General features: G+C 39.0%; 1 protein-coding gene across 1 annotated transcript; it reads left to right on the plus strand.

Annotated features, from left to right (window-relative positions):
- Positions 1-1,857: 1,857 nt before the first annotated feature.
- LOC126336355 (ankyrin-3-like) lies at positions 1,858-10,234 on the plus strand. Its single transcript, XM_049999944.1, has one exon. The coding sequence runs from the start codon at positions 2,432-2,434 to the stop codon at positions 4,442-4,444; it is 2,013 nt and encodes a 670-aa protein (XP_049855901.1). The 5' UTR covers positions 1,858-2,431; the 3' UTR covers positions 4,445-10,234.
- Positions 10,235-11,546: the final 1,312 nt, after the last annotated feature.

The following is an 11,546-nucleotide window of genomic DNA, read 5'->3' on the forward strand; positions in this document are numbered from 1 at the left end:
GTCGCTGTGTGCCGCATTAAATGCTGATCTAACATACATGACGGGATACGAGGCGAACGAAACTTCAAGCACAGCGCTTCTAGAGAAATTTAGGCACTGCAGATGTCTTGGGACACGTCGTGCGAGGTGTATTGCAATACAGACGCATGAAATGAAGCACCTTTTAATTTTTTTTTGGTAACAAATCCATGAAGATTTCGTGTGACATGTCGTCCGTCGACCTCGTGTACTTCTGGTTTTATGTTTTTATTCCGATACTTACCTGATATGAAATCTAAAAACCCAATTACCGTCAATCATAAAACGTACTTGCTTCATTTATATGCACTGAAAAAAGTTCAGCCTATATATAAGACCTCTGCTATTAACAACACAGTGGAAGATTTTTTTTTTACAGTTCTAACATGTGCCAAATGCTTAATTTATTATGTATTTGTTGTTTTATTTATTATATTATGTGCGCCGTCACCATGCCTAAAGTTTTTCTTCTTCGAATTTTAAATGACTTCCTTAAACTTACAAATCATCTATTGTGTTTCCTACATATCATCATCATTTCCTTGGGCATTTGTCACACGTCAACGTGGGGTCGGCCCTGTTACTATGGATGTGACAATGTTAGTGACAGAGGGTGGCTAGATGTCCTGCCTGTAGCCATCCCTTACCGCCCAGGATGGAATTAGTGTACCCCAGCTGCCTGTGTCTAGTGTAAGCCATGAAATAGTGCGAACGCTTTCAAATGTCTGCGACTCATGTAACTGAGGCGGGACATGGGGACCAGCCCAGTATTCACCTAGTGGGATGTGGAAAACTGCCTAAAAACCACATCCAGGCTGGTTGGCACACCGGCCCTCGCCGTTGATCCGCTGGGCGAATTCGATCCGGGGTCGGCTCGCCAACCCTAGTCCAGGAAGCACCTCATAAGCGCTCTCGGCTAACCTGGCGCGTCAATTAATAACGTTTTGTTTTATTTATTTTTCTTTACCATAACGTATGTCCTCAGTCCGGAACCGCGCTGCTGCTACGGTCGCAGGTTAGAATCCTGCCTAGGACATGGATGTGCGTGATGTCCTTAGGTTAGTCAGGTTTAGGGGACTGATGACCTCAGATGTTAAGTCCCATAGAGTCATTTGAACCATCTGAGGTCGTCTTAACTTCTGCCAGCAGCTAGACACCATAATGTAGCTAAAAGCCTCTTCTTACAGCTTGCAGCTTCTTTCGTGACTGTATACTGTTCCGTAAACAATTGTTTCAGCTCCGAAATGCATGATAAACCCATTCTTAGATTATTGGGTTCTCATCAGCTCCCAGCTGCTTAAATAAACGAACGTGGGAGAATTTCTATCCTTGCATTAGCCACTTCTTTGCCCACTGAATTCTCTCGGCCTTTTTTGTGCTTTTGTAACCTCTAAAACAGGCAAGACAAACCCCCGTTTGTGTTTGTATGTAAAACCAAGCTGTATCTCGTAGAACATAACTCAGCGAATCTAAGGCAAACAAACAGGGCGGCGCTGTAATCGCGGAATAGAGTCGTGCGGGACATGTGTAGGCTGCCTTGAAATTGGTCGGACGGTCGGTCGGCCGATGAAATGGGGCGTCCGTAGGACGGCTTTACATGCTTAACGTCAAATGTTTAACACATTTCCTTTTTGTAAAGTAATCAGAGATTTACTGGTCTTTTGTAAAATGTTTGACGGTTTGCTGCGGTACTTTCATTATATGTTTTATGAAGTTAGAGCGTGTTCTTAGCTTTTGTAGAAGACTTGACAATGGGCCGTGCACGCAACGTTAGTGAAAACTCATCTCTTGGGGGCAAGCAACACGAACGCCATCTTGTGGGGAGAACGGGAGGCGTTTGCCTGTAGACCCGAGGCGAGCAGTCTTCGACAGTGTGCAACGGTGTGCCAAAGCTTCCGTGTATCATACTAAGGGCGAGCGTATATCGCGATTGAAAACGAAGTGGGTATTTAAATGTTCGTTACGGCTGTCACTGTGGATTCCTGACGTTGCTACTTATGAATGATAAACGTACATTTATTAATCGCACCTAGTACGTGTTTTTAGTTTGGTATCCCGATTGACGTCACGAATTCGACCCGTCCCGATTGTTAAGGAATTGACGTGTCCGCAGTAGTGTTCATATTTACGTAGGCTTGTTAAACGGTCGGAGTGATATTTTATGGTAGTATCAGCTTGTATACATCCGTAAATAATTTATTGCTTCTGTATTGCAAACATGGATTAGTGTCTTACGTACTGGAGTACCTGAGTCCTTGTCTTTAGGGGATTGTATCACAATCAGTCACTGAGGCAACAGTGGCGAGTTACACTTTAGAAGTTTCACGTGTGGCTGTTGTTCAGTAAGGGCTGCGCGCGTATGTCTGAGTGCAGTGTTTCTACGCGTTAGTGCCTGCGACGTTTTCTCTGGACCATGTACGCTAACGATTGCATAAGAGTACTCCACGCTACGGTAAGAGCCGGCAACTTACAACATGTCACGGAAATGATGGCGAAAGGAGCAGACGTCGAAGGCAGAGACTCTTACAAGGTACGGCCGGTCCATATCGCTGCGGAACGAGGCCATTTGGACGTTCTTAGAGCGCTTATCGCACGGGGCTGTAGTGTGAATGCAAAGGCGTCGCACCCAGTGTTCAAGGAGCCAGAGCGAGATGTGACGCCGCTACATTTAGCAACAGGAATTGCCGACCCAGACGTCGCGCTCGCTTTAATATCTGCTGGCGCTAATGTTAACGCTAAAACTAGTTCAGGTACATCTCCACTGCAGCTTGCAGCAATACAGGGTCATTTGTCCGTAGTGAAGGCACTAGTTTCTGCAAATGCTAATGTGAATTCCGAGGACAGCGTAAAAGTCACCCCATTATGTGCTGCTGTGTCGCAGAATTTTGAAGACGTAGCTAAATTTCTTGTACAAAACGGTGCCATTGTAAATGCGAGACATTCAGACGGTTTGACACCTTTGCATATAGCAGCACAATATGGATATGTTAACATAGCAAAACTGCTGCTCCAGAACAAGGCCGAGATTAATGCAAAGCACGAAGAAGGCTTCACTGCATTGCATTTGGCCGTAGAAAACAGACATGGTGCAGTGAGTCAACTTTTGATTAACAGTGGAGCAGATGTGAATGCGAGAGACAAAGAGGGAGGCACACCTTTGCATAACGCAGCATACAGTGGATACCCAATAGAAACCGTCAGACTTTTGATTGAGAAAGGTGCTAGCGTGAATGCGAGGGACAAGGCAGGAAGAACACCTTTGCACCTTGCTGCAGAGAGCGATTTCACCGAGGCAGTAAGCATCCTGATCAGAAACAAAGCTTACGTCAATGTCATTGGCGATCAAATGACGCCGTTGCATGGCGCAGCTTGTAAGGGTAATCTAGACTCGATAAAAATTCTTATCGCCAGTGGTGCAGTAGTTGATCGGAGAACTCACAGGCAGAATACACCATTGCATTTCGCAGCGTACTTCTGGCATGCCGAAGTAGTTAAATACCTTTTGGAACAAGGAGCTGATGTTAACGCAACTGATGGCATAAACTGGACACCACTTCATTTTGCAGGCGAAGAGAGTTCTACTCAAATCCCTTTCCGCAATTCCAGACACAAGGGCGTAGAGGCGCAGGACTCTAAGCTGAATACCATGAAAGCTCTCATTGAATACGGAGCAGATGTAAATGCGAAGGGGACCAACTATGACGACACACCTCTGCATGTAGCTGTACGGAATGGCGATACAGCGTCTGCTAGATGCCTCTTACAGAATGGTGCATACTACGATGCGAAGTACAGATTTGCCAGCGGTAATGTGACAGCTTCAGAGATGGCTGCGACGAGAAGAAACGAAAATGTAAATAATTTACTTTGTGCTACCGAAAAGCTGTTTAAGGCTGTGAAAAGTGCGAAGTGTACTGAAATTGAGAAATGTGTAAAAGAAGCACCAGTGAACAGCGGAAGCATAAAGTATGGAACACCGCTTATGTATGCGTGTTGGAAAGGACATTTAGCTCTTTTTAATGTTTTGCTTAAAAATGGAGCTAGTATCAACTTGAGCAACAGTAATGGCATTACTCCTCTTCATTATGCAGCAAAATTTGGCCATCATGAAATATTGTGCATCTTATTGCAACATGGTGCAGTATACAATGCAAGAACCAAAACGGGCAAAAAAACACCACTAAATTTCGCTCAAGAAGAAGGAAAACAAGAAGTTACAGACACTCTAAAACTAATTGAGCGATTGTTTACCAGAATTGGCAGAAAGGATAACACAGTGCTGAAAGAGTTAAATGGATTAAAGAACAACAAATATGCTGAATTTCTTGCCATCATAAACTGCAAAAATGCAAATGAAGAAACTCTGACACAAATAGCTTCAAAAAATGGGTATGAGGAACTCTGTAAATTGTTTTCTGACTTGTAACTGCTTACCAATTTATATCTCTTAATAGTTTGACAAGAATAGTTAAGTTTTATGGCATGATATTTTTATTTTTTGAGGCTTTGCACGCTGTCAGTGTATATTTTTAGTGTTTTAATCAGTAAAGTAGCAATCAACTGTTTCACTGAAGATAAAATTGCTTCAGTAAAATGACAATCTTATATGCATTTGAGATTTTAAATTGTTAACTTTTACTTCATTCTGGTGGCAGTTCACATACATACAAACAAAACTAAGATTTGTGCATCTGGCACTGCTTACCACATTGCTATTGATACCTCTATAAAATAGTATTCATGTTACTATTTACCACTATGTCCTCTACTGTAAAGCTGTTTGGAAGCTCAAAGTCTACTGTGTGCAGATGTTCATAATACATCCATTTTTACTATGGGACTGAAACAATGCTGTCTGTTATTTCTAATCTATCTTATGTTCTCTCTCACCTTACTGTTAGAAGCACATGAAAGTAACCAGGAAGTGAAATATTTCTTCGAAGTCTCATGGGGCCACTGATTTTCTGAACAATGCATCATTTACTGCATTAACTGTGAAAAGCATGGACATTTTGTTTACATTTAAGAATGTAGGAAGTTTCAGATTTAAGATGTACTTAAAATAATGAAAATACAATTGCCTGAGATAAAACAACAAAAATATATGCTGCTCACATAAATAATGCAGTTTATCTTATAAGCCATGTAGATCTTATCATTCCTATGTTATAATAATTCATTAGTCTTTCAGTAACGGCTTACAGTTCCCATAACTAAAATATTTTTGTGATCTGTGGGGAATCTTTCAAAATGAAATAGTATAGTCTTTAAACTAGACTGAAGCTATTGCCTGCTTTTGTAACAGTGCAGGCTGATGGATGTCATATCACAAAAGCAAAGAAGCAAACCAAAAGTTTTAAATAATGAAGAAAAAGTAATGTCATTTACGTGACAAAAGACCTAAAATATACGGTAACATGAAAGCTGGAGTCATTTGTTATTGGATGGTACAGTTTTTCGTATTGTCATTAGCTTGTCCCATTAGTTTCATTGTATTGTTGGAGTGAAGTATTGTCATGCTTCTCTCTCTCTCTCTCTCTCTCTCTCTCTCTCTCTCTCTACCATCTTGATGTTACTGATGAAAGCACAGGTGGATTCCAATACTTCCATAGTGCCCCTCATTCTTTATCCTTACACATAACCTAATTTTAAACAGCCTCCTATTTACAGCACCACCTCTCAGATGCTTTGGTTCTCTTACTTTTGCATTTTTCTCACACTCCATGGTTCACTACCATACAGTAATGGGGTTCTAACATACATTCTCAAATTTCTTCCTCAGAATAAGACCTGTGTTTGATAGTAGCAAACTTGCCTTGTCCAGGAATTCCCTCTTTGCCCATGCTAATCTGCTTTTTGTGTCTTCCTTCATAATCAGTTGTAGGTTAATTTGCTTAAATGTTAGCAACATTCCTGAACTTAGTCTACTTTAAGGGCCACAATTTTGATTTAAAGTGTCACTAATCTCATTTCTATTACACTTCATTACTTTCCTTCTTGGTTTACTCTGTCCATATTCAGTACTTGTCAGACATGTTCATTCCATTCAACACATTCTATAATTCTCCACTTGAATCTAACCATTTGATATCTTTTTGCCCTGAATTTTAATCCTGTCCTTGAACTTTTCTTTTACGTAAGTCGTGGCATCTTGTAAATATAAATTGAACAGTAGGGGGGTGAAAGACTATGTCCTTATTTTACAGCCTTTTAATGTGAGCACTTCATTTTTGTTCATCCATTCTGATCATCTTGGTTCTTGTCCATATTGTAGATTATCTGTTTGTCCTGATAGCTTACTAATATTTTTCTTGGCTTTTCAAACATCTTGCAGCATTTTGTCTTGCTTTTCTTCTGATCTACAGGTTCTGTGAATATTTAAGTAAAATCTTGCTGTCATCATTAACGGCACCATAACTAAATATCTGGTGTCCTTTACAAAAGTCCGAAAGCTAAACTGAACATCTGTCAGATCCTCAATTTTCTTTTCTATTTTCTTCTGTGTGTTATTCTTGTGTGCAAATTGAATGCACCAGCTGATAATTTATTTGTATGAAAGTTCATGCACTTATGCCCTTGCTATAATTAAGATTATTTGGACGGTACTTTCCCAAAAGTGTGATGTCATGCCTCTAGATCCATATTCTTTGAATCATCTTGAATATTCTCTTGGTTTACACTTTCCCAGTGATTTCGGAAATTCAAAGTGAATGTTATCTATCCTTTCTCTCTGATTTAATCAGTATTCCAAAGCTTTATCAAAGTCTGACTCTGTACTGGATCCCCTATTTTTTCAATACCACCTCCCATTTTTCCTAAATTCCATCATCAGACAAGTCCTCCGTCTCAAGGAGGCCTTCATTGCACTTATTCCACTTAACTGCTCTCCTCTGCGCCCTTATCAGTGGCATCCCCATTGCACTTTTCATGTCGAGCCCCTTGCTTTTAATTACACTGAAATTAGTTTTGACTTTCCTAGATACTGAATCATCTTTCCAACAACCATGTCTTTTCTGATTTTTCACATTTTACTGCAATCATTCTAGCTTGGCTTCCCTGCAATTACTATGTATTCCATTCCTAAGTAATATATATCTTTAGGCCTGAAATTCCCAGAATGTTTTTTACTTAATTCTTTCTTCAACCTATTGGAATATTTCTTATGTCACCCCAGGTTTCTTCATGTACCTTCGTTGTATTTATCAAGGTCTTTCTGTCTTTCTGTAATTTCAGATTTTAGAGATGTCCATTCCTGCTTAATTGAACTCCCTACTGGGGTACTCATTGTTCTTGTATCTATAGTGACAAGAACTTCAAATGCATCTTGTAACTCTTCAGTGTCTCATCTTTACACATTGTCTTGCAGAAGCCATTCTTAAACTTGAGCTTACTCCCCCCCACTACTGAATTTAAAATTTGATCTCTATCTGCTACAGGTACTCCTTATAGTTGAGTATCTGTTTTTGGAATCTCTGACCATGATGTAATTGAGCTGGACTGTTATGTATCTCCAATGTGTTTCCAAGTATATTACCCGCTCTCTTGATTCGTAAACAGTCCATTCTTAACTGCTGAAATTTACTGCAGAAGTTAATTAGCTCTTCTCTTCCGTAATTCCTACCATGTAACTTGTGCTTTCCCATAACTTTCCTGTTCCTCCTTTAATACTGCATTCCAATCCCCTGTGATTATCTATTATGTTTATTGTGTTTTTTTGCAGACATATATCACTTTTACAATTTTTTTCTATAGAGTAAATATATTTTATGTATGTGTAAGTGATTACACATTCATGAGAGAAATACCAATGTACTTATTATGACAAGAGATGGGAATTACATCACAACTATCATAAATATTTAAATTTTACATAATAAAATATGAATTAATATTACCAACCAAGAATGATTCCAGTTTCACTTTGAATAGTTCACGGTAAATAACAGCCAAACAGTTGCAGGATAAAGATTTATTGAAATCCTAGACCACAGTTGTGGAATATCTAAATATACCTTTATCACGAGCAAAACACACTTGGACAGGGAGACACCTTCATTAGCAAAAAACTTAGCAACATAACTGAGATAAAAGAAAAACAAAATAAAAAAGGTATTTTTAGATATACAGAAACTGTGGTCAAGGATTTCAATAAATCTTTATCCTGCATCTGTTCGGCTGTTATCATTTACTGTGAAGATTTTAAACAGTTGCTGCTTTACCCATGTTTAAAACTTTGAACAAATTCCCTTTATTACACCTTACAGAGCTTGATACATATACAATATGTAGCCATTAATGTATATCAGAGCACTTGATTGCTTTGTTTTGGTGTGCCATGAAAGATGTAATTGATTTGTAATTATACAGTGATTACATTGATGTTTTTGTGGTGTAAAAAGATTTCTCGGCAGTCTCTGTACCTGGTTCCATGGATAATCCTGATTGCTCTTTGCTGGGGGGGTTAATTTCTGTTCATGCCTGTCAGCAGCACAGCCCCATACCTTTACCCCATAATAAATTGTTTTCATGTCTGATCAGAGATTACTTTTGATAACTGGTGAATTATATGTAGTGAACTACTAATTTTATTACATGTAAAATTGTTTACCCATTGATTTAGATTTTAGTCTAGATAAATACCTAGATACCTTTTTCTGTATCTACTGCTTCAGTTCCACATTTATTACTGGCAGTTTTGATGTGAATTTGCAAATTTAAATGACAATAACATTCTTTGCTGATATTAACATTTGAACTTTGATCCTGGAAATATGGAATTTCTAAGTCAGCTTTGTAAACTTCTTAGTGTAGACTAGGTGTGTAGTCAGAAATTGTGTGGATGTCATTTATATTGTAGGCCTGAAATTTACATAGAAAGAACTCATGATTTACTGAGTCAAAGCTTCAGTGAGGTGTAGAAAGTCTGCTGTTTGCATCCTTTCATCAAGGACACCTGTAATTTCTGTGCTCCTTTAGGAATCTATGCTTGCCTACTAACTTATTTTTGGAAAAGATTCATTATGTTGTGAACAATAAAACTTTAAATACATTGCTGAAATTAGTGGATACTATTCCTTGCATTAGTTCAACTACATTCCATTTAAATATACTTTTAAAGTTGTTCCCTGATACTATATTGTTTTGGTATTCAGTTCAAAGACTGGTTTGATGCAGCTCTCCATGCTACTCTATCCTGTGCAAGTTGCTTCATCTCCCAGTACCTACTGCAACCTACATCCTTCTGAATCTGCTTACTGTATTCATCTCTTGGTTTCTCTCTGCGAATTTTACCCTCCACACTGCCCTCCAATGCTAAATTTGTGATCCCTTGATGCCCGGAACATGTCCTACCAACCGATCACTTCTTCTTGTCAAGTTGTGCCACAAACTCCTCTTCTCCCCAATTCTATTCAATACCTCCTCATTAGATATGTGATCTACCCATCTAATCTTCAGCATTGTTCTGTAGCACCACATTTCGAAAGCTTCTATTCTCTTCTTGTCTAAACTGTTTATCGTTCATATTTCCTAATCTAATTCCCTCAGCATCCAACCCGATTTAAATAGGCTACATTCCATTATCCTCATTTTGCTTTTGTTGATGTTCATCTTATATCCTTCTTCCAGGAAACTATCCATTCCATTCAGCTGCTCTACCATGTTCTTTGCTGTCTGACAGAATTGCAGTGTCATTGGCAAACATCAAAGTTTTTATTTCTTCTCCATGGATTTTAATTCCTACTCCATTGAATAAAATTGGGGATGGGCTACAACCCTGTCTCACTCCCTTCCCAACCACTGCTTCCCTTTCGTGCCCCTTGCCTCTTATAACAGCCATCTGGTTTCTGTACAAATTGCAAATAGCCTTTCGCTCCCTATATTTTACCCCTGCCACCTTCAGAATTTGAAAGAGAGTATTCCAGTCAACATTGTCAGGTTTTCTCTAAGCCTATAAATGCTAGAAACATAGGTTTGCCTTTCCTTAATATATTTTCTAAGATAAGTTGTAGGTTCAGTATTGCCTCACATGTTCAAACATTTTTACGTAATCCAAACTGCTCTTCCCTGGGGTAAGCTTCTACCAGATTTTCCAATCGTGTGTAAAGAATTCATGTTAGTATTTTGCAGCTGTGGCTTATTAAACTGATAGTTCAGTAATTTTCACGTATGTCAACACCTGCTTTCTTTGGGATTAGAATTATTATATTCTTCTTGAAGTCTGAGGATATTTTGCCTGTCTTATACCATCTTGCTCACTTGATGGTGGAGGTTTCTTTGGCTGACTGATGACCATAGCTGTTAAGTCCCATAATACTCAGAGCAGTTTTTGTTAGGCCTGGCTCTCCCAAGGCTGTCAGTAACTCTAAAGGAATGTCTCTTCCCGGGGCCATGTTTCGACTCAGGTCTTTCAGTGCTCTGTCTAACTCTTCATGCAGTATTGTAGCTCCTGTTTCATCTTCATCTACAGTCTCTTCCATTTCCATAATACTGTTCTCAAGAACATTGCCCTTGGATAGACCCTCTATATACTCTTTCCACCTTTCTGCCTTCCCTTTTTTGCTTAGAACTGGGTTTTCCATCTGAGCTCTTGATATTCATGCAAGTGGTTCTCTTTCCTCCAAAGGTCTCTTTGATTTTCCTGCAGGCAATATCTATCTTACCCCTAGTGAGATAAGCCTCTACATCCTCACATTTGTCCTCCAGCCATCCCTGCTTAGCCATTTTGCACTTCCTGTCGATCTCATTTTTGAGATGTTTGTATTCCTGTTTGCCTTATTCATTTACCGCATTTTTATATTTTCTCCTTCCATCAATTAAATTCAATATATCTTCTGCTACCCAAGGATTTCTATTAGCCCTTCTATTTTTACCTACTTGATCCTCTGCTGCCTTCACTATTTTCATCTCTCAAAGCTACCCATTCTTCTTCTGTGTTTCTTCCTCCCATTCTTGTCAATTGTTCCCTAATGATCTCTCTGAAATTCTCTCAACCTCTGGTTCTGTCAGTTTATCCAGGTTCCATCTCCTTAAATTCCCACCTTTTTGCAGTTTCTTTTGTTTTAATCTAAAATTCATAACCAATAGATTGTGGTCAGTCCACATCTGCCCCTGTAAATGTCTTACAATTTGAATCCCGGTTCCTAAATCTGTCTTACCATTATATAATCTATCTGAAACCTTCCAGTATCTCCAGGTCTCTTCCATGATTCTTGAACAAAGTGTTAGCTACGATCAAGTTATGCTATGTGCAAAATTCTACCAGGCAACTTCCTCCTTCATTCCTTACTCCCATTCCATATTCACCTATGTTTCCTTCTCTTCCTTTTCCTACTATAGAGTTCCAATCACCCATGACTATTAAATTTTTGTCTCCCTTCACTATCTGAATAATTTCTTTTATCTCATAATATATTTCATAAATCTTTTCATCATCTGCGAAGCTAGTTGGCATATAAACTTGTACTACTGTGGTAGGTGTGGGCTTCATATCTATCTTGGCCACAAAATGTGTTCCCTATGCTGTTTGT

This window comes from Schistocerca gregaria, chromosome 2 (genome assembly GCF_023897955.1).
Source record: "Schistocerca gregaria isolate iqSchGreg1 chromosome 2, iqSchGreg1.2, whole genome shotgun sequence".
Classification (NCBI taxonomy): Eukaryota; Metazoa; Arthropoda; class Insecta; order Orthoptera; family Acrididae; genus Schistocerca; species Schistocerca gregaria.

Bases quoted from the DNA above. Each gene is read 5' to 3' on its own strand.
- LOC126336355 (XM_049999944.1), top strand. From the start codon at position 2,432: ATGTACGCTAACGATTGCATAAGAGTACTCCACGCTACGGTAAGAGCC.